The sequence below is a fragment of the Anabrus simplex genome, chromosome 1 (genome assembly GCF_040414725.1).
Source record: "Anabrus simplex isolate iqAnaSimp1 chromosome 1, ASM4041472v1, whole genome shotgun sequence".
Taxonomy (NCBI): Eukaryota; Metazoa; Arthropoda; class Insecta; order Orthoptera; family Tettigoniidae; genus Anabrus; species Anabrus simplex.
The window spans coordinates 845,101,479-845,129,209 of NC_090265.1; the positions used below are offsets into that span (position 1 = coordinate 845,101,479).

General features: G+C 38.9%; 1 protein-coding gene across 3 annotated transcripts in view; it reads right to left on the reverse strand.

The window, feature by feature from the left end:
• The window catches only part of Ate1 (arginyltransferase 1), a 145,132-nt gene extending 120,889 nt beyond the window's left edge, over positions 1-24,243 (reverse strand). The window contains exons 1-3 of one of the 3 annotated variants that reach the window (XM_067136422.2): positions 23,969-24,243; positions 23,699-23,825; positions 1,472-1,731 (exon numbers count right to left, since the gene is read on the reverse strand). In XM_067136422.2, coding sequence (XP_066992523.2) covers positions 1,472-1,731; positions 23,699-23,825; positions 23,969-24,065 — 484 coding nt within the window. In that variant the 5' untranslated portion in view covers positions 24,066-24,243. The remainder of the gene's footprint in view (positions 1-1,471; positions 1,732-23,698; positions 23,826-23,968) is intronic. The other 2 variants (XM_067136421.2, XM_067136423.2) reach the window with 2 other exon arrangements.
• Positions 24,244-27,731: the final 3,488 nt, after the last annotated feature.

Sequence of the window (27,731 nt, forward strand, 5' to 3'; positions counted from 1 at the left end):
TAAAGATAGGACAAGAGGGAGACAAGGCAATTGGAGTTGGAAAAGGATGATTATGATCCAGTACATGAACAGCAAGCAATAAACAGCATGCTCATGGAAAGGTCTATTCCCTTTGCTATGATGATTGCACATAGTTGTTTTCCGTGTACATGTCAGGCTTATTTTATTTTCATGACAAAGGTAGCAAGCAAATCAATATCAAGTCTAAGAACTAAGAGAGTTGTATCAGTTGAGATATTACAGAATTATAACGGGACAGGTGTGCCACTCTTTCACTGCTACCATTTTTCCTCTGTTTTATCACATCCTCTTCACAATGACAAAAGGTGAAAAGAATTCTTGGAAGTTTCAGGTAAACAGACAGAATTTTATGTCTGAATCTATTACTTAACAGGCTTGTTTGATGGATTCTTGTAAATCAGTTGGTGTTCTGAGTTTTGTGGCATATACAAAGTCTTTAATCAGCCCCTAAAACAAGAGATCAATTGGACTGTGGTCTGGAGACTAGGAAATATTTCAACTGATCCTTGCTTTCTACTAACCTTCCTCACAAAAGTTCCAGACAATAGTGGAGCACACACAAACTGAAAATACTATGAACCAAAATAATATTTTAAAACTGTAGTCCAGGTCTAAAATAGTCCTCATCAGTGACAAAGTTATCAAAAATCTAGGGTCCTTTCAGAGCAAGACATCAAACTCTAATGCCTGCCTGGTTGATTTGATTTTCAACTGCAACATTATGAATTTTTTGTTTAACATAACCCAACAATTTAAGGGTTGCTTTAAGTCTCAGAACAATCAAAAACATATCATGCTCTCCCTCGTTAATCTCACTGCACTAAGGGATCCCAGGTTTGATTCCCAGAAGGGTTGGAGATTTTAACCTTCATTAGTCAATTCCAATGGCTCAGGAACTGGATGTGTGTGTTAAAAAGACCTGCCACTGACCTCTGCGAAGGCCATACACCATTATTGTTGGACAAAATATTATATAAACTATAGCCTGCAAGCACGATCATCTTTCCAATACACCATGCATCTATCTTGAAATGTATTAACTTTGAAAATATCCTTATGTAAGGTTATTATTTGAACCAATCTTCTGAAAACTCCTGACAATAACAACCTCGGCATCGATAGTTTTTAGGGTTTTCCATTAATGCCGGCAAGATTAAATGTGCATTATATTCACCAGTAACTGTAATAGGTTAAAACAAAGTTACTAGCAATTCAAATATAATTCTATATCAATTTAATTTGTTGGGGTTAATTATTTTTCATTCACAGCTATGAACAGAATGAATATAAAATGTCTAGACAAAGGAGGTACATTTAGACATAGTTCATTGGGAAGTGATACTTCATTTTTCTTTTCTTTTTTTAAAAAATACATTTTTTTATGTAAAATATTCTGTAATGGATAACCATATCAGTATAAAAATTAAACATGCTTATGTAAATTTCCTACCTGTTCTCTCTGCAAGTGATGGATCTACAGACATAACTTTTGCACTTTCTGCATTCTTCTCTGCTCTAAGAGATTTCTGATGAAGATCTGGAATGTCATTGACTTCAAAGGTTTCTCCAGTAGGTTCAGAAGTTGCAGAACTTTCTCCGGCAGATATCGTATCTTCACTAGCTTTTGTACAGCCATGAGCCAGATATCTATGAAAGCGTTTAAGCACCTTCTTCTGAGATTTTGAGAGTTTAAATTCCAAAGCCGAGCACCTACACAGAAACAGAAATAACCATTAGTCTTCAATAAGTAACAAATTTTGGAATACGGTCCAGACTTATAGGTCATTGTTACCAATTAACTTCCGAAGCAAGAGATGGTTCAAGTTACAAGTTTCATAGCGCAAGTTGCAAGTAAATTCTATGATAATTATGATTAATAATACCAATATCGTTGGTCCGTTATTGGACATTAAAACTTTTCCAGCTAACTCATTCCAGGCTGCCACCGTTTTGCCTCAGTGTGCCAAGCTAGCCTCATCAGTTGGTAAATGGCACACCCACCAAGACGCATGGCTAGTGCATACCGTGATGAAGGCCACTGCGTAGGCTGGTGAAGTAGCGGTCGAGGATAGTTGACACAGACCAACACCCAGGACAGCGAGAGTAGTAAGGACGTACACCAAGTATCGTTACAGATCGTGTGCAAGCTATCCATTTAGACGAATTTGAACACATTGATACTCCCAACACAACAGTGTATCTTCCAAAGGCAAATAAGTAAAAGCAAGATAAACCCCAGTTTATGAACCCTTAGAAAAAGTATTAAAGGAACTTTAAAAAAAAAAGTGTTATACCTGGTGATAAGAAGCTGGACACTCAAAGGAAAACAACGTCTAACACACTCCAACTATACTCAGTGAAAAGTGGATTAATATTTTTAAGCATATTCGCACACTCTATAAGACATTTTAAGCCATTTTAACTACCAATAAGTATTTTTAATATGTTAGACGCTAAGTATCATTAAACAACCACCTTCACCTCCACACAATTCACACACAACCCCCTCCCCCCAACACTACCTCTCTCTCTTAATTAGACTATAAGATTTTAGTTTCGCATGGGATACTTTTTAAGATTGACTAAAGAACACACATGTGCTTACTTTTAATGTATTATCACCTAAGCTTTCGTTCGTACAGCTGATCATGACTGCAAAGCAGTTGAAACATGTACTGTATTTGTTAATTATCTTAGATTTGCCTAAGGCAATGAATAAAAAGCATCAATTAGGTGGAAAAACATTATTGTGATTTTGCCATTAATGCTTTCATGGCTCATACTTATAGACATGATGCTGTATAGACTTTTGGGCTTTTGTGGTGTCAAGAAAAATAAGATGAAATTTATAACGTTTCGCAGAAAACTGTGCTTTGCGTCCTCAGAAGAAATCTCGACTGACCACGAGAAAGGCTTCTTAAACAACAACCCTTTCAAATTTTGAACGTTATACTAGAAGTTGAAATAGTACGTTCATTCACCACCAGATGGCCCCCAGGATGTGGCACAACGCTAGCGTTCACAGCGGAAGCTGACCGAACACTCACAATCAGACTAAGCGGTTTGCATAACGTGTTTTGCGTAACATATGACATAGACAGGTGTAAGATATAAACACAAGCCTGGAATGAAAGATCCGGTGACGAGGAACGTACAAATTTGGAAAAAACACAGAGACAAAATTAAAATAGTGAAAGGGGCAGGGAAGGGAACTACCTACTGTCCTCATGTGCCACCAAAATCTGGTTTTGCTCCGACTTTTGCTCAGTATCTCAGGGGTGACCGGTTCACGCCCTCTCTCGAACGTCTGACTAATTGTGCTAGGCTAAGATTTCGGAGAACATATACGTCCACTGACAGACATATACAAGGTTGGAGCTATGCTAAAATAATGGCTACACTTGGTAAATTTATTCTAATTTATTAAAAAAAAATCAAAGCAATTAATTTGACAAAGCATACTATAACTGCGACAAACTCATGACATAAAACGAATAGAATTGCACTCAAATTCATCTCTCAAATGTCTGGAATTCAATATATATGTGCACTCAAAACTACGAACATAATTAACCATCGAATATTTGATCACTTAGCCGAAGTATTTGCTTATTTCTCATCACGATGTGCTTATCCTCGATGAGTCCCTATCCACCTCGCGCAGACGTTTTAGGAGAACACTACAATTTAACCTCATCTACAATACTGTATATCCTGAGTGAATTGTTATCTCATCAACTACACACGCAACATCAAATAAACGTGGATTTTAACCCTCGCGTGGATTTCATATACCACACACAATTATTTACAAAGCAATGAATCACAACACAACTTAAAACAAATCAATACACACAGACACTTAAGAATATAATGTCACTCCGTTATAGCGAATACACTCTCACGTACTCTCTCATTCAACATTAAGCAGATCTCCATTCATGCCGATAAAAACTGACAATCATGGCAGAAACTAAACAACCTACTTCAATCTGACGTTCTTGCAGTTGTTTCCTGGCCTAAAATACTCGTTTATGGAAATCAATAATCAATACTCGTGAGTAGTGCGATGCTAATATTATCATCACATATGCCTCTGCAAATCTGACACTCCTTGGGATCCATATAAATACCTTCGCGGTCCAGCTGGCATATAACATCAGCTGACAGCGATTACCAATACCACACATCACCCGGGACGGGAATTCAAATATGTTCACTTCGCAGGGCACTTGCCTGCACACACACCTGGAAAACGACGCTCCGTAATAGCACACATGTGGTCCCAAGGCTTGTCCACACTCTCATACCATCTTACCTTAATGGCCTCTCTGAAAATCCCTATCTTATTATTTAATTATCAAATGCGCACTCTCAATGGCATTGCCTAACTGCAGATGACGTTCATTTAACTTACAAAATAAAACGTTCCCTCTAAAACATCTACACGAGTTTTACATGCTAAAAAAAATTTTTTCTACTCATCCTTCGGTTGTCATCTCTCCTCCAGCGTAGGGTAACATTCCCTACTGCTTCTACTCCATCATGATGCCATCGCTGGGTCCTATTGGATCAACTGCTCCTTGGATGCTGGGCTGGATCATGACGTCGCCTGTTCTGGATACGACACTGCTACTGCTGTTGTCCCTCGCTGATATGACTGGACTCTTACTGGTGGCACAAATGTCACTCAGACCTCTATTATTTATCCTTTGACTCAAGGAGTTATTAATCACTAAGTATGGCTATCGTGATCTATTTTGTCTTGGTAGATTGTGTTTCTGCCTCTATTCCCTACTGTCTTTCTAATGTTTTTCCCTTCACTAGCGAACACCGTTCGCGGATGCCCGTCAGAAACTCCTGAACTTCAGTTTCGTTTCTGTAAAATGACGGCCTTCGATACTCGGACGCACAAGTAATATGCCTCACTCATGTCAATCATACTGATATATCCTCCACACCTGTTTACTGCTTCTAATGCCTCGCGATTACACCGTGTCCCTTCTGAATTACCTTTACGCGAGCTGCGCGTATACTTCAACAGTGTTTTCATATTTAACTGATCTTAGAATGACACTCTCCGTCCAACATAAAATAATTCTACATTTGCTTCTGAAATTAAGTTCGAGAATAAGTTCAAAACTCGATTAAGGTTGAGTAACTGTCTTCGGCGGACGTAACGTACACATGAATTAACATTGCAGCTCTTAAAAAATGAGATTGACAATTAGAATTTCAATGTGATTACATTTAGAATGTCTCAGAATACTAACAGAACGTTTCCACTAATACGAACTGAATCTCTCTGCCAATACAAACTGAAAGTCGCTTCTCACACGAACACAAATGAGTGACTGTCCTCCACACTTAGGTTCTGTCCTTTTTAAAAACTGTCTCAGTCGTCCTATTCATAAATTCCCCTCTATCAGGCTTCTATGCGTCCTCTAATCGCATCCACACTCGTTCTGTTTAACCCATATTATTGGTTGATTACTCTGGCGATGGTATCCCCATCCATCTTCGAGTGCAACTCTCCACATTAGTTCCGCTTGTACCATATATTTTCCAAGATTTACCGCCTCCATTCAGTCATGGGTTGTGTGTGTCAAATAGCTTAATTTTCCTCATAGTGCAGTTTTACCATCTTTATCCGGCCCGTCTTAAATCTCTTAAAGAAACCCTTCTTGACACAACACTCCTTTCAAGAACTCCCTCTTTCTTTGGATTTCTAAAACACTGTCTTCTCTGCTCGAGTAAACCCTGTATTTCCATTGTCTCGACTTTTTTCTAAAGAAGTCTTGCAATGACCCTACAGTTTTATAGCGACATTGTCAATGTCAGACAAAGCTTCAACTTTCTACTGTTGACCCTCACTAGCCTGGCCCTTCTAAGTCATTGGGTCTCATAACTATCAATCACAGCACGTATTTTCTACAATTATTCTCCTCACATATCTCAATATCTATAAATCTATCTTTTTATGAGCGCGCCAGCAAGGGCTCACTACGTAAATTTTTAATGGTTGGCAACCAGTTATTAATTGATAGCCGGTGTCCCTGTTGAAATTGTTAGGATTTCTACGTATTTCTACAGCTTCCCGTATAATTCTGGACCTGTAGTGTCTAGTGTGGGCGAGAGCTCGAGCATCTTGGAATATAACATCATGACCCGACGAAAGAGCATGCTCAGCTATTGCCGATTTTTCTGGTTGGTTGAGACGAATATTAGGTTCATGTTCTTTGATACGGGTACCAATGCACCGGCATGTTTGGCCAATGTATACCTTACCGTACGTACAGGGAATTTCGTATACCCCAGGTTGTAAACGGGGGGACAATTTGTCCTTGGTTTTACTCAGACTGTGAGCCATTTTAGTGGCAGTGCCAAACACGGTTTTTATGTTGTGTTTGCGGAGGACCTTGGCAATTCGATCTGTGGTGCTGTGAATGTAAGGCAAGTAGGCAGTTCCCTTCATTTCTTTCTGTGAGCTTTGCTTGGTCAGTTTTCTGGGATGTAGGGCTCTATGAATTGGCAAATCGCTGTACCATTACCCTTTAACGCTACTTTGAGCGTGTCCAACTCCGCCTGGATATGTGATGGCTCACAAATTCGTCTCACCCTGTTGGCGAGTATCGTGAGAATGCCTTGTGTTTGTGCTGGATGGTGGTGAGAATTTACATGAAGACAGCGATTTGTGTGGGTAGGCTTACGATAAATGGTATGTCCTAAATCAGCAACATCCGTCAATAAAATTCACTATGGAGATGGAGTCGGATAAATACCTTACTTTCTTGGATGTTCTGGTAAGAAAGAAACCGGACGGCCCCTTAGGACATACCATCTATCGTAAGCCTACCCACACAAATTGCTATCTTCATGCAGATTCTCACCACCATCCAGCACAAAAACAAGGCATTCTCACGACACTCGCCAAGAGGGCGAGACGAATTTGTGAGCCATAACATATCCAGGTGGACATGGACACGCTCAAGTCGCGTTCAAGGGTAATGGTACAGCGATTTGCCGATTCATAGATCCCTACATCCCAGAGAAACGACCAAGCAAAGCTCACAGAAGGAAGAAGTGAAGGGAACTGCCTACTTGCCTTACATTCACAACACAGATCGAATTGCCAAGCCCTCCGCAAACACAATAGAAAAACCGTGTTTGGCACCGCCACTAAAATTGCTCACAGTCTGAGTAAAATCAAGGACAAACTGTCCCCCCGTTTACATCCTGGGGTATACGAAATTCCCTGTACGTGCAGTAAGGTATACATCACCCAAACTTGCAGGTCCAGGTACCCGTATCAAAGAACATGAACCTAATATTTGTCTCAACCAACCAGACAAATCGGCAATAGCTGAGCACGCTCTATCGTCGGGTCATGATGTCATATTCCAAGATGCTCGAGCTCTTACCCACACTAGAGACTACAGGTCCAGAATTATACGGGAAGCTGTGGAAATACGTAGAAATCCTAACAATTTCAACAGGGACACCGGCTATCAATTAAGTAATACCTGGTTGCCAACCATTAAAAATTTACGTAGGTAGTTCCCTTCCCAGCCCCCTTCACTATTTTCATTTTGTCTGTGTGTTTTCCAAATTCGTACATTCCTCGTCACCAGATGTTTCATTCCAGGCTTGTGTCTATATCTTACACCGGTCTACGTCATTTGTTACGCAAAACACGTTATGCGGACTGCTTAGTCTGACTGTGAGGGTTCGGTCAGCTTCCGCTTCAAACGCTAGCATTGTGCCACATCCTGGGGGCCATCTGGCGGTGAATGAACGTACCATTTCCACTTCTAGTATAACATTCAAAATTTCACAGGGCCATTGTTTAAGAAGCCTTTCTCGTGGTCAATCAAGATTTCTTCTGAGGACGCAGAGCACAGTTTTCTGCGAAATGTTAAGAATTTCACCTTATTTTTCTTGACACAGCATAAGCCCAAAAGTCTATACAGCATCATGTCTATTATTGTGATTATTTGATTGATAGCTTGCGTTATCATGCACAATGATCGGCACTGTATATCCAATATAAATGGACCATTATTGGACATTATAAATTTTCCAGCTAACTCATTCCTGGCTGGCAGCGTTTCGCCCCCGTGTTCTAAGTCAGGCTCATCAGTTGGTACTTGGCACACCCACCAAGATGCATACCGTGGAGGTCACTGTGTAGGCTACTTGGAGCCACCGGCAGTGCCAATGCACTATGAGAGACTTTGTCTCATTACCAAAAAAGTGATGCCTGCTTGGCCATCATATGATATAGATGTTGATTCCCATAGGGAACCTGAAATATTTGTCCCAAATGAGTAAATTTATAATACAAATATAAATGGTCCGTTATTGGACATAATATTTTTTTAAATATTTCATGTTCCCTATGGGAATCAACATCTATATCACTGTATATCCAAACGAGAGATATCAGGGCAGAGTGCATTACTTCCAAACCCAGTAATCACAATGCTTACCCTGACAGAGGTATACAGATTAATTGTTTAAATTAGGATTAAACTCTCATAAGAGAGACCATATCGCTTGTTGAGAAACCTCCAACCAATATGACAACGTGCGTCTTAAAAAGCTAGTTACAAGTCTCTACTTGCCTCGAAATCTCTTAGCTTATCGTCAATTCTTTGGGAATTTCAATAACTGAAAAGTGGCACTTCCCCAAATATCCGACAAAATTGATCATTTTATAATCATGTAACCTTGAATACATTTTAGGCTACTTTGTTTTTACAATGCTATCTCAAAAGGCTGTATGATTCCATGAACAGCATTGCAGTCTGTCCAGATTTATTCTTGAGTCCCAAATACGAAATTAATACACATTAAGTTTTCAATCTGAATAACAAGGCGAGATAATTTTTTGAACTTATGTCATATGAAAGAAAAACTGCAGAAAAAATTCAGCTTCTACCACAGTAAGCTATCTTCTCAACACACATCACTGAATGTATATAGCACAAGCAACAATTCTGAAACAGAAGGAAAAGACTGAGTACAAAGGGCACTAGGAATATTTTGCAATATGCAAAAATGGTTGGCTGGACACCCCTCTTATGGTGAGGGATGAAAAGGGTGAAAACTGGTCTAGGACATCAGGTGCAACCTTCACACCAGTTGTTACCAAGCAATGGGACTGGAAGCAAGTTAAGATGTCAGGGTGGTCCAAAGGTGAATATCGTGCAATTATCCGCTACAATTTTGTTTGTGGATTAACTGTTGACCAGTGCCTGGAGGAAATGACTCCTGTGCTGGGAAAAGACTGTCCACATCGGACAACAATCTTCCGCTGGTACAAAGAGTTCCAGAGGGGAAATTTTGGGGTTGAAGACTATCCTCGTTCTGGGCGACCATCTGAATCCGTGACTAATGAAAACATTGAAGCTGTGAGGAAAATGTTGCAGCAAGAGAGGCAGTTGACATATCGTCAGGTAGAAGAGACCCTCCACATCCCTGCACCAGCTATTCATTCAATTCTACACAACCATCTCCATATTAGAAAGGTTTGTTCCCTTTGCGTGCCCCATTCACTTTCGGAGGAACAAAGGGCACATCGAGTGAAATGGTTCCGAGAACTGCTAAAACAGTTTGAAAATGGGACTTCGCGTAACGTCAATAGCATCGTTACAGGTGGCGAAACTTGGCTTTATTATTACGATGTCCCAACAAAATCCCAGAACAAGGTGTGGCTGTTTGAAGATGAGGGTACTCCTGTGACTGTGCGAAAGTCAAGGCCAGTGAAGAAAAGGATGATTGCAGTATTCTTCACTAAACGGGGCATCCTGACTCGGGTTGTGCTAGAAACACAAAGGACAGTTACTGCGAAGTGGTACAGTGGGACTTGTCTGCCTCAGGTCATCCAGGCTCTCAAGCAGCTCCGTCCAAGGTCACGACTCACCACTTGGCTCTTGCATCACGACATTGTTCCAGCACATCGTGCTAATGTAACAATGGATTTTCTTGCCAGATCAGGGTTGACTATGCTTGATCACCCTCCATACAGTCCTGATCTTGCTGCCTCAGGTCATCCAGGCTCTCAAGCAGCTCCGTCCAAGGTCACGACTCACCACTTGGCTCTTGCATCACGACATTGTTCCAGCACATCGTGCTAATGTAACAATGGATTTTCTTGCCAGATCAGGGTTGACTATGCTTGATCACCCTCCATACAGTCCTGATCTTGCCTCATGTGACTTCGCACTCTTGCCAGAAGTGAAGATGAAGCTGAAAGGGCGGCGTTTTGCATTGAATGAGGAGCTTCTGGCAGCATGGGATCAAGAGTGTGAAAAAGTAACCGAAGAAAAGTGGCAGAGTTGGTTCAGTGACCAGTTTCAACGTACGGAGAAGTGTATTGAATGTGGTGGAAATGATTTTGAAAAATTCTAAAGCGTTCACTCACATTGCAAAACTTTCCTAGTGCCCTTTGTAATACGATTTGAATTCAACATGGATGTGCGATGAAAGTATTAATTTCATAACTGACACAACCAACTGAGTGATGCATGTGAACATAATCCTCATTGTGAGCTCTATTTAGCACTACTATTATCACAGTTACTTTTGACCAGATTACGGATACATACCAACAAATTCTTTAAGTCTTTGTTGAACTCTTGAGACAAAACCACGAACACACAGGTTTGTGGTACATGGAGCAGATGTCTACCCTCTTAATATATTTTAAGTTTAGGTTATGTGTTAAATTACTGATTTTAATTAATTTTTTTGGATGGGAGGAAAGCAGAGAACAATGTACAGGCATACATACATTCCTAAATACATTAAAATATTTTTCTGGTCACTATACCAATCAGAAATGTATAATTATTATAAATAAATTTTTTCTTTCTCTCATTATGCCATATTTTCACAGTTATGTCCATATTCTGTTACATTTATTCCCTGCACTAGCCATTTGTTTGGAGTGTGGAAAATGTTGCTCAGCTTCTATGCAATAGTGTTCTAGTTCATACATCGTGGCAGAATTAAACAAGGTCTTAAATACAGTTTGCTTCTGTATGGGAAGATAACTAGAATCGTAAATAACTGGTCTGCACGTGTACTGTAGGTTTTCACAGATCGAACAAGATAAGTGGTATCAATTTCTCCTGTCTAGAAAATCCAAAAATTTTATCCTTCTCCTTCATTATCACGAACTGAATACTGTGGTGGACACTTAATATGCTCTTGAAACCTGACCAGGTTTTCTTACCCATGAGCCCTGAGGAGACTAATATATTAGCGTAAAGCACTATTTTGCAAGCCTGAGTTCAGCTTTTCAACATCTATTAGAAGTTCCACAAATGTATACTAATCTTTCTGACTAAAGGTCCCCTTGAACATAGGTTGTCATACATTAAAAAAATTGAGATATACATATATTGAACCCGCCGTGTGATAGGGGTCATAATATAATCATTATTATTATTTTGTATGGCAAAACAAGGATACATTATAAGTATATATAAAAACATATTACTTAAATAAGTATGTGATATACAAGTCAGCATTCAAAACTTAATGTCCAGACTTTTCAGCCAGTCCACTGCTTCTGTAGAGGCACTATGTAATTCTTTAACGGATCCGTTGAATCTTCTTTTTAGGCAGTCCATAACAACATGCTGGATGGTCTGAGGCACATTATCACAGTCGCAGAATGGGTCTTCAGATTTTCCCCACTTGTGAAGCCAGAATTTACACCTTCCATGGTTTGTTCTGATTCTGTTTAGAGATGTCCATTCCCTTCTCGGTAAGTTGAAACCAGGAGGAGCTCTACAACGATGGTAGATTAAACCCAGGTGGTTAGGATTTGAAGAGGTCCATTCTTCGTGCCAGATCTCATCAGCATCAAAATGTGTTTCCAGGAGCTTCTCGCCTAACTTCCATGATGGGTTTCAGGACTTTAATCTCTTCGGTTTCTGAGGATTGCAGTCCTGATGTAAGGGCAGTTGAGGGTTACTGCGACATTTCTGCCATTCTCTTACTAGAGCCAGTTCTCTTCGTATGTGAAGGGGTATGGATGTTGGATAAAACGGGTAACCATTTTAGGGGTGTCAATTTGATGCTGCCTGATATTGTCCTCATGGTATCATTCAGTTGTGTATCAACTTTTGAAGTATATACACTGTTAAGCCACACAGGGCAGCAGTATTCTGCAACTGGATAGATCAAGGCAAGAGCTGATGTTCGTTGTACTGTCGCGTTTGCTCCCCATCCTGTTCCACTGAGCTTGTGTAATATGTTGTTCCTTGTTTTAATCTTGGCTGCAGTGTTAGAGAGGTGTTGCTTACATGAAAGTGTCCGATCCATTGTGATGCCCAGACACTCTGAATATGGGTTATACGTAAGTTTTTGGCCTTTGAATTCGACTTGAGGTACATAGTTGGCTTTTTGGTTGTCTAGGTGGAAGCAGCTTACTTCAGTTTTGTTCAAGTTAGGTTTGAGTCGCCAAGTACTGAAATATTTGTTCAGGTTATGGAGATCCTTTGTGAGTAATTTCTGCTGTTTTGAAGTCACTCGATTGGGCAGCCAGAGCTATGTCATCTGCATATATGAATTTCCTAGAAGTAGTTTCTGGAAGATCTGCAGTATAGATGCTGAATAGTAGAGGAGCAAGAACTGATCCCTGGGGTAAACCATCATTTAGTATATAGGGCTTACTCTTATTGCCGTTTAAATGTATTTCGAACACTCTATTGCATAGCATGTTTTCAGCAGTGTTGCAAGGTTCTTACAGGGAATTATCTTCAAGAATTTCAAAATCATCCCTTGTCGCCATACGGTGTCATAAGCTGATGTCAAGTCCACAAAAACAGCGATTGTCTTATTCTTGTCTTGAAATCCGTTCTCAATGTGACTGGTGAGTGCCAAGATCTGGTCACAGCAGCTTCGGTTAAGTCAGAATCCTGCTTGTTCAGTTGGTATGCGTTGGAAGGCTGTGGTTGAGATTCTGTTGTAAATCATTCTCTCCATTAATTTGTAGCAAATACTTAAGAGTGCTATTGGTCTATAATCTTCAGGACTATCTCCACTTTTACCGGGCTTTAGAATGGCAACTATTTTAGTTTTCTTAAGCAATGATGGAAGCCTACCATTTCTTAAGACGTCATTAAAGAACATAAGTAACCAGTGTAGAGTTCTAGGTCCACAATGTTTCAGGAATTCTGGATATATCCCATCCACTCCTGCTGCTTTGCCTGGTTTTATTTCTTTTAGAGCTGTTGAGATTTCTGCAGTTGTGAATTCCCCTGAGAAATGGGGGGGGTGATTCAGTCAAGGATAGCCTAGTTTTTAGCTCTTTCTTGAGGTTTTTTTATTCATCTTTATTGACATTTTCTGGTATTTTGGACAGTTTGATGATTCTTTTAGCTACATCTACTGGAGATACCTCTGAGCTCTTATTAATATATTTGGGAGTACAACTACCAAGTTTTCTAAGAAGAGTCCATGCTTTTCTGCTTGAGTGTTAGAAATTCATGCTTGCTGTCATTGAGTTCCATTTATCTTTTCTGGCAGAATCTAGGCTTTGCAATAGTTTATCAGCAACTTCTGTTCTGTTACTGATTTGGTTTTCTTTGTACAGCTCATCACATCTTCTATTCCATCTGGGGATATATTCTTTTCTAAATCCTCTGGGAATGTGTTTCATTGCTATGGAGCATGTAAAACTAACAAATCGCTTATAGTTGTCCAGTTTGGGTGGAATCCACTGGATATTGTGATCCAACTCCTTAGTAAACGCTTCCCAGTTTGCCCTTTCAAAATTCCAGCGAGGTACAGGTGTTGATCTTATTACTGGGACTTCAATGCCAATTTGTAGAAGAATTGATCTATGCTGACTTCGGGGAAAATTGTTCAGTACTTTCCTGCTGCATTGTAAAAGTCTTCCATGCTCGTCTCTTGAAACAAAACAGAGGTCTGGGTTGGTGTCCTTCTTCCATCTTCCTGAGTGAAAGGAGCCTCTCTCTTTTGCATCATACACCAGGAAAACATCTTCTGTTTCAGACCATTCTAACACACCAAGACCATCTGAATTAGTATCTCCATACCCCCAGGAAGTACTCCTACTGTTGAAATCTCCCATGATGGCTGCCAGATGATTTACATTCTTGATGGCTTCATTACACCAAGGTTGAGATGGTGGTTTGTAAATGTTTACCATTTCCAAGTCTGCAACTTTAATCCTGGTGGTGAAAATGTTATCAGAGCTGATGTCAAGAACTTTTACTTGCTCAATATTATTTCGAATGTGCGTAGAGATGCCATAGGTTTTATGGAAGGTAGCTGCAACAAGATTGAATCCTGGTAGTTTACATCTGGAGTGAAGTTGGTTCTCATTCTCGCAATGTGTTTCTTGAAGTAGTACAAAATCTACATGGTTGTCGTTAAGCAGTTTTAAGAAGTAGTCACTTTCGGATCGGCTTATACCCTCGATATTCAGTTGTAGGACCTTCAAAGCGGGCCCTACGTCCTTTGTTTGGCTCTGAAAAGAGCTGTTTGGATTGGAATAATTTTCCGTCATTATAGTCGAAGCTAATGTATCCTCTATTTGCTGGGATATCCGTTAAGCAGAGCTTAAGGTCCAGCAGCCAATTTCGTTGCTTACTTAGCACCACCCGGGAGACACGTGTAGGGTAATTTAAGGTTATACTTACAGACGTAAAGCATCATGATTTGATGTATGAAAGAGAATAGGGTACATTTATTGAAGTACAGAATTTTAGTTGAAAATATTTCATAGAGCGATGGGGAAACGCGAGTTGGTCATGGGACAGAATGGAGCCTAGAGGATTAGCTTGTCACAACACTAGAGTGGTGCTTCACAGTACAAGGCCCATTAATTTACCAACGCAAAGATACAGAGGTACACAAATAAGTTTTGTACAGGAAGAGAAAGGCCAGTCGAGAACAATGGGGATGTTGCAACGTCAGCGCTGCAAAGGTATATTTGTGGCCAACACAAACTTTCCACTATGTCACAGATTCTCGGAATCAGAGAGTGGAAAAGTACGGAGCTCCAAGGCATATATTTGTTAGGTTGTTACAGGTGAAGATTCAATGGACCGCTCTTCTTACCCCAATCACAAAATTTAGTTGACGACCCCATGAATACCATCCTGACAGTATGAATGAAATGTAAATTTAATTTTGAAAGTAATTAATAAATTATTGCGAGTATATAGATCAACGTAAGGAACTTTTTAGATGTCATGCATGGAAGAAAAATCAATAATAAGTTGCAAATTAAATAAATTGAAGACTGAATTTCTTGGAATCAGGGCAGTTTGAATGCCATTGGCTGAAAGGTAACCACGCCGTAAGAGATGCTATCAAACCCGCAAAAAATCAGGGAGCAATATCTAGCTATATCTCCAAAATCTATGATCGTTAGACCATATTCAATCCAGTGTATGTTCCAGAGGAGGGGATCAATTTGATATCAGTTAAAATTTCCAGTTCAGAATGCAAGAGCCGATTTGAGAAATCCACCCCCCTCTCTCCAAGACATGACGTCAGCTAAGCCACCAGGAAGGCCTTCACCAATAAATAGGAGTGCAAGGGATACTCGCTAGCTTATTCTGAAATCATTTTGATGCTAATTCGTCATGCGCATCTGATTCAACATTCATTTGTACGAACGACCGCAGGTACTTCATAATGTGATTACGCTCGAGCGAAGTGACTTGTAATATTTTTGTTGTGTGCCAGTCAGTAGAGAAAAGTTAAGATGTTCCAGATCATGTTACGATCTGAGCTTCCAAGTTGGGTGTAATCTGAAGTCCAGTAAATAGATAGTATTTGCAAGGAGTGAGAAATATAATTCTTCCTCAAAAACAGTAAACGCAGAGGTACGATACTGTGTGACGAACAGTACATGGGAATAATATTAATTTATTGAGCCTGTACTTTAGGAATCGAACCACCATCACAATGAACTCTTCAAGAGTGCGACATGATTCGGCCATGTCGGAAACATGAACCACGTTGGGCGATTATATTAACACTCCGACCATTTGTGTCAAGTCCCTTTGGTGCGGGGAAGGGACGAAGAGATAATAGTGTAAATGAATTAATTTGGGTCTAGGTTGTTTTAGTGTTACCATATTATTCAAGTAAATATCAATGTATCAGTGTTAAGATTTGAAATAGTAAATCAGTATGATAATTTAATCAGTGTAAAAAATGGCAGAACGCCAGGAAATCAACTGTGAAAGGAACATAACTGATATGGAGGAGTAAGCAGACGGGCCATGTGGGTCCTTCATCTGCTAAGCCCGCGAAGGATTTCAACTACAAGATGAGTACCAATATGTAAAAATTTGGGGGATGTTACCAGAAATAAAGGGGAGTAGTTTGATTTTTGAATTGATTACATCATGTAACAAAATGGATCACTTCCTGATGCCATTCTAAATTCGTATAACGAACGGGATTCAACGATAACGTAAATGTCGGGTCAAATAATGTATTCAACGTAAATGTCGGGTCAAATAATGTATTCATTTTGTTGCATATATAATTCTCTAGGTATAGGGTAGTGAGTTAAGTCATGCATGTATTATCATATTTGATAGTCGAGATCTTTCGACATTTTGATTTTGTGTAATGTTCAATTCAACCCAGAGTTTGCTTTTAGGTCGGTCATTTGACGACAAGTTAAATAATAAGGTTTATGGAAAATCCAGCCGTATGTCATGCCAGCTGTGGTAATGTTGTTGTGTAAAGTCTCTAATTGACGTTGTCAAAATTTGTAGGAAATGTCACAAACTAATAATCATAATGCTAATAATAATTCATGAGATATCGTCTTTCTATGTGAACAGTGAGTAATATTAAAATTTGAAGGGATAATATGTTGAGATTATCGGGAATTGTTAATGACGGTATAGTTCTCTAATTCAGACGCTAAAAGGGATGATAATTTAAATTGGTGAATTAATAATCGTGAATGATAATATCGGTGCTAATAAACCTTGCACGTTAATAAACGTATTGCTTAAATTACGGTCCAATAGTTTATACATGTCAGATATTTAATTTGTAAGTATTAGCCGGAACACGCAGGACTAATATTTACGTGATCATGATTGTCACATTTTGGCAAATATTATGTCAGGGCCATTACAATCATTTGTGGAGAATGACCTCATTAGTAAATTAGATGCGAAGAGAGATGTTATAAAGATCATGCAGTCAGAATACAAAATGACGTATGATGTCATAGATGAGAAAATAAGTCAGTTGAAAACTCTGTGATAAATAAAATAATGTTGAGATAGAGAGATGAAATTCCGTATGGGAACACTTACTGCAAAATGAAGATGTGTTGAAATATAATATGATATGAGGAAATGTATGAAATTAATGATGAACACAGAGAAATGAGTGTACAAGTACGGGCAATGTAACAGAGTAAAATTGAATTACATAGAGGGCAGGATTCGAACCCGTGACATCATGTACGAAATAAATAGACTGCACAGATATTTGCTGAAATACTACGGAACTAAAGATAACGAGAGGTTCAGATCCCACATAAATGATCGTATGTTGTGATAGTTAAGAATGACGAGTGATGATAATCATGATACCGCAATAAGAATAAGAATAAATATTGCAGATCAAAGGTTGGACCGTATTAAATAAATGGACGCTGATAAATGTGATAAAGGGAATATAATCGATGATGTGAAACCGATAATAATAATAATAATAATAATAATAATAATGTTAGGACAGTGATAAATCGTCGTGGTCAGAATAGTAATAATTATTACGATGATGATAATAATAATACTAATAATAATAACAATAATAATGACAGTTGTATTTTGCATCCAGTAATAATAATGATCATGATCAAAGTGTGGCAGAGTCAGGAGTTGTAGATAATAACAACAATAGGAATAATAATAATAATAATAATAATAATAATAATAATCGTGTTGACCGGGAAAAGTTAAAAGTTACGCGGACATCGTTCGCATGAGTATCATAAATGGCTTGAGATTTTGAGTGGAATATAATCATATGTTGTCTCGTATTTGGCCGGCTCATCGTGAGTCAGGTTACTGTAATACCCCATTGTGTTTATTTTGCTTGCGGGGTGAGACGAGGTTATCGGCCGGGATTTCCGTTACATCATTTGTTGTGGCAGTGTGACAGTAACCTACTGAGGCCATGTGGCCGAGTTTGGCAGTAATTTAGATCATGTGTAAATAATTTGTCGATGCTAGTTCCAGTGGCAAGTTATCAGCTGGAAGTATAATACAGGACCCGTTCATAATTTAACCCTTTCCTAAAACTTCACCGTAACATTACCCATCCCGAGTGCTGACCTTGGGAAAATGTAAATAGTCGGAGGTACTCAATCTAATTTGAGTCAAGAAGCCGACGATAAACCTAGTTTATGCTCGGGCTCTCGATCTGAAGAAGGCTCGTCCCTGGGGACCATCAGGTCATATGAACACGGGTTCGATCCTAACGTGATCGATCAGTGAATTGTACCCCACAGTTGTATTTCTTTTCCAGGATGAACATTATCAGCATATTGTCACCACATGCGGTGAAGCAGGTAACCCGTTGAGTTAATGTGTTGTCAAATAAAACTTGTTTTATTAAGTGTATCGAAATCTATCGCGCCGGATGGCACAATAAACTGCTCCTTCTGGCAATTATCTCAAAGGAAACCATTCTCATGATCTTTTTATTGTAGTTAGATGTTATGCCCTTTCGAAAGTTAAATGTCACTTCCTAGTCCTATCATGGAGTCTTTAAATTCATGTTTACAATTGAGCTTTCCCCACTTTATATATTTGACATGCCCTGTTCATCCCTGTGTTCGCCGATGCCTCTATATTTATATTTTTTAATGACTTAAAAAATGAACCGACACCCCTGAGATAAATGCTAGTCTTGGACTCGGGAGGTGCACGGGTACAAAATGGCGCCCAACGTGGGGCTTCATTGCAGAGCCAAAATGGCTAGCCCATACGTGGGGCTTTACTGTGTGCCCAATGGGAAGCTTGACTGCATTATAGAGGGGCCAATATCACTGCTAATTAATTGTAATTTTTTTTTTTGGTGATTTTAATTAATTGATGACGCGTGTATTCACATGTAACGTATCATGCTAGAGTAAGGTTAGTTCCGAACGGGGCTAGATTTGACAAGTATATTATTATAATCAATTGCTAATCTCTTCAAGTTAGGCCGGGCTGAGTGGCTCAGACAATTAAGGCGCTGGCCTTGTAACCCCAACTTGGCAGGTTCGATCCTGGCTCAGTCCGGTGGTACTTGAAGGTGCTCAAATACGACAGCCCCGTGTCAGTAGATTTACTGGCACGTAACACAACTCCTGCGGGACTAAATTCCGGCACCTTGGCATCTCCAAAGACCTTAAAAAGTAGTTAGTGAGACGTTAAGCAAATAACATTATTATTATTATTATTATCATCTTCAGAAACATCGGGTGGATGGACAGTGGAGATTGTTGCCGAATGAGGTTATCTATCGGGAAAGTGAGTCCTTCACAGACACGATGAGAAAAAGAAGAATTGCCTTTTTTTGTCATATATTTCGACTAAGTGATAACAGAGTTTTAAAACAATTATTAAATTACTTTTGGAATAGTAAATCAAAAAAAACAATTGGTTATTGAAGTCCAAAGTGATTTAGAGGAGTTGAATATTACCATGCAAACCATAGAAAACAGAGGCGAGAAAAGTATTTTGAAGAATAAATGCATCAGGCTTCCTCTGACCACTGTACAGAGGAAACAATATGTTATAACGGATGCAGAGAGGGCAGCCAGGTCAACGAGACTCAAGACTTTTTGAGAGAAGGAAAGGAAGACAAATTTGTTGTAGTCTGATTAAAGTGCTCCAATGTGGGCGTAAACCCTGTAAATAAATAAATAAATATTATTATCTTCAAGTTAGGCAATGATTCAAAATTTAAAAAGCTCAAAGATTTGAGGTTTCTCTTTTTCTTTGTGAATTTAATATTGTTATGGTGATTCAGGACTCCATTTAAATGTCATTAGACATGAGATGAATGATATAAACAGTTGTGTAGGAAGGCTTGAATTGGTAAAAATATTACTGAGCACCAGTTAAAGTTATTATTTAAAAAGAGGTTGAGATGGTATAAATAAAATATTAACGTATTTCAGGGCAGGAGATTTCCAACTTCATCGTTGTCTTAGTGTTGTTGTTATACTGGAGCGGTTTATTGTGAAATTTTAGGCGTAATTCAGCATGCAAGTTGACTGACATGCAAATTTAAACGATTTTTTTAATTCAAATCTTTTAAAATTTTGTTAAATGAAAAGTATATAGGAGTAAACAATCATATGATAGGGCTTAGACCCAATAGCGTATTGATTGGTGTGCAGCAGGATGAGAGGCCTATCGGCCGTTTATTTCTCAAGAAGTTAAGATGTCAGACGGCGGTGGGGAACGACCCCAGGACGAACTAGTAGATGGACAGGGAGAGGTGAAATCTGTCACGTTAGAGGACTCCCCGCTGGGAAATGAACCCCATACCCCTTCTGAATCAAAGGCCATAACACTAACTATTCAGTCAAGGGCAATTTGACTGTGTATACCTCTGGTAATTGAACGGTATGACAGCCAAGTTCCATTGTCACGGACTTTTGACCAAGGCGGCTATGGTTTGAATCCTGGCCAATGGACAAGAGATTTAAAAAAAGAAAAGTCACATCTCTGTGGTTTGGTATTCATGCATAGGTCCTAGTGTTCTCCCCAGAATTTTTTGTCAGCTGGGTGACAGGAATGAGTAGCCAGGCAGGCAATACTACGTAAAAATTGAATGTTATGATAAATTTTCAACTTATTCCCCTCAGGCCATTAACAATAATATTAAGGCAGATAAACATTAACTGCAAAAACGGACTATTTTAGTGTTATCACCAAGAAGACCTAACAGAATATACTGAACTTCTAGCGTTCTACTGCTCGTTCATAATCACTCGGTTGCTGTAGAGTGTCAGACAGATTCGTAACGTCCCGCGGAATTGAGTGCTCGCATGTGGTTCAACGCTAATCCAGACACCGCTCGCGCACGACACTACATGATAAGCTGAATGTTTAAACTCCGATGTAAATCGTGCAATTATGCTATAATGAAGATTTTTCATTTCAATAAACAATTTTACAGTATTTACATCGACTCAAACATGTATTAATATTACGTAAATCGAGCAAGTTCGTCATGCCGTTACGAGCGGGCAGCTGTGAGCTTGCATTCGGGATATAGTGGGTTCCAACCCCATTGTCGACAGCCCTGAAGATGGCTTTTCGTGTTTTCCCATTTTCACACCCAGTAAATGTTAGGGCTGTACCCTAATTAAAGCTACGGTCACTTCTTTCCCATTCCTAGACCTTTCCTATCCCATCGTCGCCATAAGACCTAGCCTATGTGACTAGTACATATCTAGGTTATGATAGCCGGTCGGTCAGTGGAAACGGTTGGGCCCATTAGAAAGGTCCTAGGGAGAACACTGGGTCCTGTGGCAGTGAGATCACAATATTAATGGCAACATAAAACTACCAACTTCTCTTATCCTCTGGTAAGTGAACATGAATAAAGTATTTAACTGTCAAAGGTCATTTTTTTTACATGTATCAAACTAAATAGTGGAATGTTCAGAGACTTTCTCATAAATTTTGCTTGCTTTTACATTTTAATTCATTCATTAGTAGCCTACTGAGGTTGCCTACTGATCTCACATCTTAATCAAGAAAGGACACTAGCCTACAAATATTAATAGCCTACCACGACAAACACTCTATTACAAATACAATGACTTATGATAACTTGTTTCTCACACAGCTGATGAAATGACTAATGTTTGAGAAATTCTACACTGCTTTGAATGAAAGTTGTAATATACATCAAAATGATAACCCCTGTACTTCTTAAGGTCTCCCAAACTAATAACACTGACACCTGTTCCTACATAAAACCAGTAAGGTAAATGTACCAATAGATGACACCCCTTGTCTGACAATACCAATAGGTGACAGTCAAAACGTTTTAACACTAAGGAATTTCCACATTCCCAGGGGGTAGTGCAAGTACTGGCCACACTGGTGATCCTTAGTTGACTACCTGAACTGATCCCTAGGATCAGTGGCGTGTTTGTTTTCATGTGAAACAGATCTTTGAAAGACTTCAATATTTCCCTTCTTCTAGACACATTCCTTAAGACGTAAGTTAGAAGTTTATTGTCTTATACAATTTGTTTTATGTAGGGAGGTGAAGTTTCTTACTGAATAATAGATTGCAGGGTTCTAGGCTCTATTTATTTGCTTTAGTTGAAAAGATTAATCTTAAATTGCATATGTTATCATGGGTGATCTACTGGTCTGACTGAACCCCACTGGCCCAATGGTTGACAGGGGTGTCAGTCACTGAGATATTGTTCTACAAAGGAGCTGTCTATATTAAAAGGGTGATTTTTTAACATGCATAGTAAACCATGTTAATTTCATTATAATTCGACACCCAGAACCAGTAGTTAACAGGTAGTGTCAGCCTTTGGCGTCCCAAGGTGTCGGGCATTGGCCATAATTTAAATTATTCACAAGAGACCATGGCTGACACCACAGAAGTGAGAAATAAGAGTTCTATGATGGCAGCAGCCAAGGAAGTTCCTAAGGTGACACTAATGTATGAAATTTGATTTTATTGTTTGTGTGGCAGGTAATAGTACAAAAACCCAGTATTTTCGCACCTCTACTCCTTTCTTGTACTCTAATGAACATATTTAATAGCATATGACAGCTCCTACAAGTGAATTGGAGATAGCCGGCTTGTGTACTGTAACCGTTCATTTATTTTTACTTTTGAGACTGACTCTTTATATTTTTTAAGTACTAGCAACTGTTTTCCTTGACTAGCATTATTAGAAATGTTCTTCCTTGCAGCATTGATCTAGATTAAATGTTTTTCTGTGTTTTAAAGTATGTCATCTACTGGACCAAGATGTATGTCATCTATTGGGAATCTTGACTTGAGGGGTATCACCTATAGAGACTAATGCTAAACGTGAGGATAAATTTAATTTTCAATACTCAAGTCAAGAAAATGGAAAACTGAACCCATATTCCAGCAGGGGATAGTCCAGAGCAATTAAGCTAGGATCTTGTTCAATAAAATAGCATTGTGTGTAGGCACAGTTCTCATTTTGCCATTTTTTTCTCTTAACGGTGTCATCTATAGGTTCTTTACCGTAAGTCAAGTTGGACAGGTTCCAGTACCCATGAAGCCTTATGTAAGTTTTCACAATAAGCTATTTTAGGGTTAGTAAAGGGACAGTAGCTTGTCTCAACTCTTTGAGCATCCAACCCAACCACAAAAGAAAATATTCACATACAGTCCTCCCTATTATTTTTCACAATTTTATGAAGCTGCGCAACTATTGTACATCTTATGTCTTCTCTTAAAGGAAGTCTCAAAGATCATGTTCAACTTGTTGTTATTGTTCGACTCTCCATCGTAGCCGCATTATAATACAAAATACATCGCAGTGCTTTCATAACCTTTCACTAGATCAAAATATAAAACTGATGTAATGTACCAGTATTATATTGCCATACAGGAATAATGCAAATATTTTACTCACTTGATTGTGTACATTGGACAGCATGTCACATTCATTGTAGGTTTGTAGCAATATCGACCGCTCCGTCGCCAACCACGGTCAATTAAGTCTTGGTAGTCCTGGACTGTCATCATGTGGGCCCACATCCCTATGGAAAATTAAAACAACGGGGGGAAACGCAATCAAATCATCAGATGAATATAAATTATTCTTTAGAAATGATAATGTAAATTTAAAGAAAATAATTACACCCTTTATAAAGATACATGCAAACAAGTATATTTAACTTACCATGACTGTAGTTTGTATCCGTCGACTTGCAATAACCACAACGATGCTTCTCATGCTCAGCATAGTATTCCACAACACTGTAATTATTTAACGACATTGCTAATTACACAAAGACTGCCGGAACTCAGTTTAAAAAATTAATACGGAAGTTTTGTTACACGCAGAACGAGTACCAGAACCTTCCCCAGTACACAATGTTACACATAGCACAATATAACAGCTGACCACCACCGAATTATACATAAACAAAAAAATAACACAAACCGTACAAAGCACTTAGGAAAGAGAAATATTGTATCCGGAAGGTTGGTGTCAACCACGTTGTTCAACCACGAACTATAATCAAATACACTAGAGACAATACGCGACACTTACGGATTTAGCCTTGTTAAAACGGGAGACAATTCGACGGCGGCGCTCCTAGTGACTTGACCTGAAAAGTCGCGCTAAATTCAAATATCTATGGAAATGCATATACGAAAATGGATAAATAAATTACGTCTCGAAAGAAAGTATTATTGAGATATTAACTTCGACGTTGCTAAAGCAATTCTGGATAAATGAATGAAGAATTATTTAAAAGGTTATTATTTAAAGACTGAAATTAGACATATAAACAAGATGTGAAATGGACTGCCGTGAAATGGGTTGATCTTTCATTTATGCATTACTTTTTTTGCTTTAGCAATCCTGCCTGAACTTTTACGGTTAGATTTGTCGTTTTCCTTATTTAAAAAAATTGTATCATCACATTAAGACACTTGTCAATAAAAATATCGGCATATCCCTTACACACATCATGCAATGAATTAACATTTAAAAGCTGGACAATTTTCCTCTTAACATGAAGCCTACTAACAGAAAGAAAATCTATAAACTCCCGGCTTTAATCTTAGAAGAGGGATAAAAGAAAGAAAAGTGTGAAAATGTTGTCGATAGTGATGCTTTGAGAAATATTTACGTACAATTAGAGTAAAAATGTAACATACCCTTGGCTGTATAGTCGAGGATTTTTAAAGTCGCTGGCCTGGAAATGATCTGAACAGATCTTATAATTCTTATACAATCGTTAAGTCCCTTCTTTCTTGTACACCTTATCGAAATCACTTCTGTGACATTTCAAAACCCACAGATCACACCTACAGCAACACATCGGTATTGAAGGTTAACTGCTGCACTATGCAATCAAATATGCGCATTTTAAGCCAGTTACAATATGGGTCGAGCAAGTCAGAAGATTATGAAGTACTATAAAAATATCTTTGTCACTGGAAGAATATGTATGCAAACACAATATTACTTACATTTACTTGCCACGACGGAAGCGAAAGGAAGACCGCGCATTCTCCTCTACTTCATAGTTACTGCAGCCAAACACAGCATATACCTTTCTCCTCATGTTGAGAGGAGATGTCAAGGAATGACACACGCTACTATTTAATTATGTCAACTCACTGAAAACGCATAAATAACACCAAAAATTTCACACACACAAATACACGTGCTCTTATGACAGAATCAGTTCTCAGGTCTACCCGCTAGAGAGAGCTCTAATAGCTGTCCCTCAATATCTCGCTGAGTGTCGCGTATTGTCTCTACTGTATTTGCTATAATCTACCGTAATGACAAAAAACAAATTACATGTCACTAAGATGACGTTCGTATATTAGAACCTACTGCATGAAACACTACGAAACGCTCTCCGGTTCGTGATGACAACCATCCCAGATATGATCAAGATTCAAGTTTAGGTCGAATTGCTCATGTGATATAAAAATATCACATTATTTTTCGTTATGTTCATATGTTCACCTTCAGGACAGTATTACAATAGTAATTCAATGACTTCACTCAAGCAGGGTATATAGTATAATTTTCATTGAACCAAAGAGATGAACTGCTTTGGAACGGCCGTTACATAAACAACTTGATATAGAAGCTGCTACAAAGAGTTGTGACGTCACATACTTAGTGCTAAGCATTGGTTTGTCGCGGGTAATTCCTATACTACTGGTCCGATACTTTTTATCATGATATAGCAATAGAAATGCAATAATAAACCTATAAACACATAAATTTGAAGATGAATTATCAAAAACTACTCAACATATGTTGGATATCCAAAATATTCGAATGATGGCTAGTCAACTGGACTGTACGATGACAGTCACTAGGTGAATTGTTCTATATAAAAAAAGTCATTGTTTTATGCTCGTTCAAGCACATGTTGTTGTTAATTATTTATGAATAAATGTTAAAAAGTACATAACAGATTCTGGACACAACACTAATTAATTCTACACCACATACCCATGCTTGACACCAAAATTGGTCAGGTTCTTCAACTTTCATTTTCAAAACATTAAAAAATCTCTGTGCTTTCCACTATGTTGTGACATATATGATGACTGTCCAGCATCGTCAGTTAATTTTGGCCTTCCCCTGGACACAGCTGAAATGAAACCGTCTGGTCTTTTCACCGTATTTACCCCAGTTACAGTATATGATTTTCAGAAAAATGTCCAATACAGACACAGGCATATTTACAGAGTTTAAAATTAGCGTGAATCCATTCATTTCGGTCTCCTTATCGCTAGGAATAGCAAATGTTGAGATAGCCCTTCCTTACGTGTGGCTATTTCTAGCCGGTGCAACCCTTGTAAGGCAGACTCTCCGATGACGTTGGATGGCATATGCCATGTGTAAGTGCGTGTTATTGTGGTGGAGGATAGTGTTTTGTGTGGTGTGTGAAATGCAGGGATATTGGGGACACCAAGAACACCCAGCCCCGAGCCAACGGAATTAATCATTTAAGGTTAAATCTCCTGCCCGGCCGGGAATCGAACCCGGGTACCTCTGAACCAAAGGCCAGCATCCTAAACATTCAGCCGTGGCGTCGGATATTTGAACGGTACTTACAGAATACGTACAAACAATCACACTACACGTTCATCCCATATTGCGAGGATGAGCCTATACCAACACATTATAATGCCACTCATAATTAAATAATTAAACGATAAGCTTCAAAATACGTTAGATAATTTATTATAGTTCAGTGGGTGTACGTAACATATCACATAACCTAGTAATGCTTCCTAATAGCAGGCTACTCAAATTACAATCCTGTACTTTTTAATTAATTTCGTGTGGCTATATCTAGCCGTGTGCAGCCCTTCTAAGGCAGACCCTTCGATGAGGGTGGGCGGCATCTACCATGTGTAGGTAACTGCGTGTTATTGTGGTGGAGGATAGTGTTACGTGTGGTGTGTGAGTTTCAGGGATGTTGGAATTAACCAATGAAGGTTAAAATCCCCGACCCGGCCGGGAATCGAACCCTGACCCTCTGAAACGAAGGCCAGTACGCTGACCATTCAGCCAACGAGTCGGACAATCCTGTACTAGCAAACATATATTATTGCTGTAAACACATTCTTTACTTATTCTTTTCCATACAGTTATTCCTTGAAAGCACCAACGAATGCCTTTAATATTGTTGAAATAACAATAACATGCTACCAAACCAAAATGAAAACGAGAACCATGCTCCAATATCGAAGCACTACAAGTGTGACGTTACCCCTGTGAACTGTTAAGAGTAGCGGCCCGGAACAACTTATCGAGTTGGCCTTGGCCATTATCATCAGTGCAGGCCAGGTTAGCAAGTAAAATAGCATATAGATATACATAAAATAATTCTGAATTACTTCTATCCACTTAATACTGTATATTCTTAGATTTTAACAAAGTTGTAGGCTTGCCA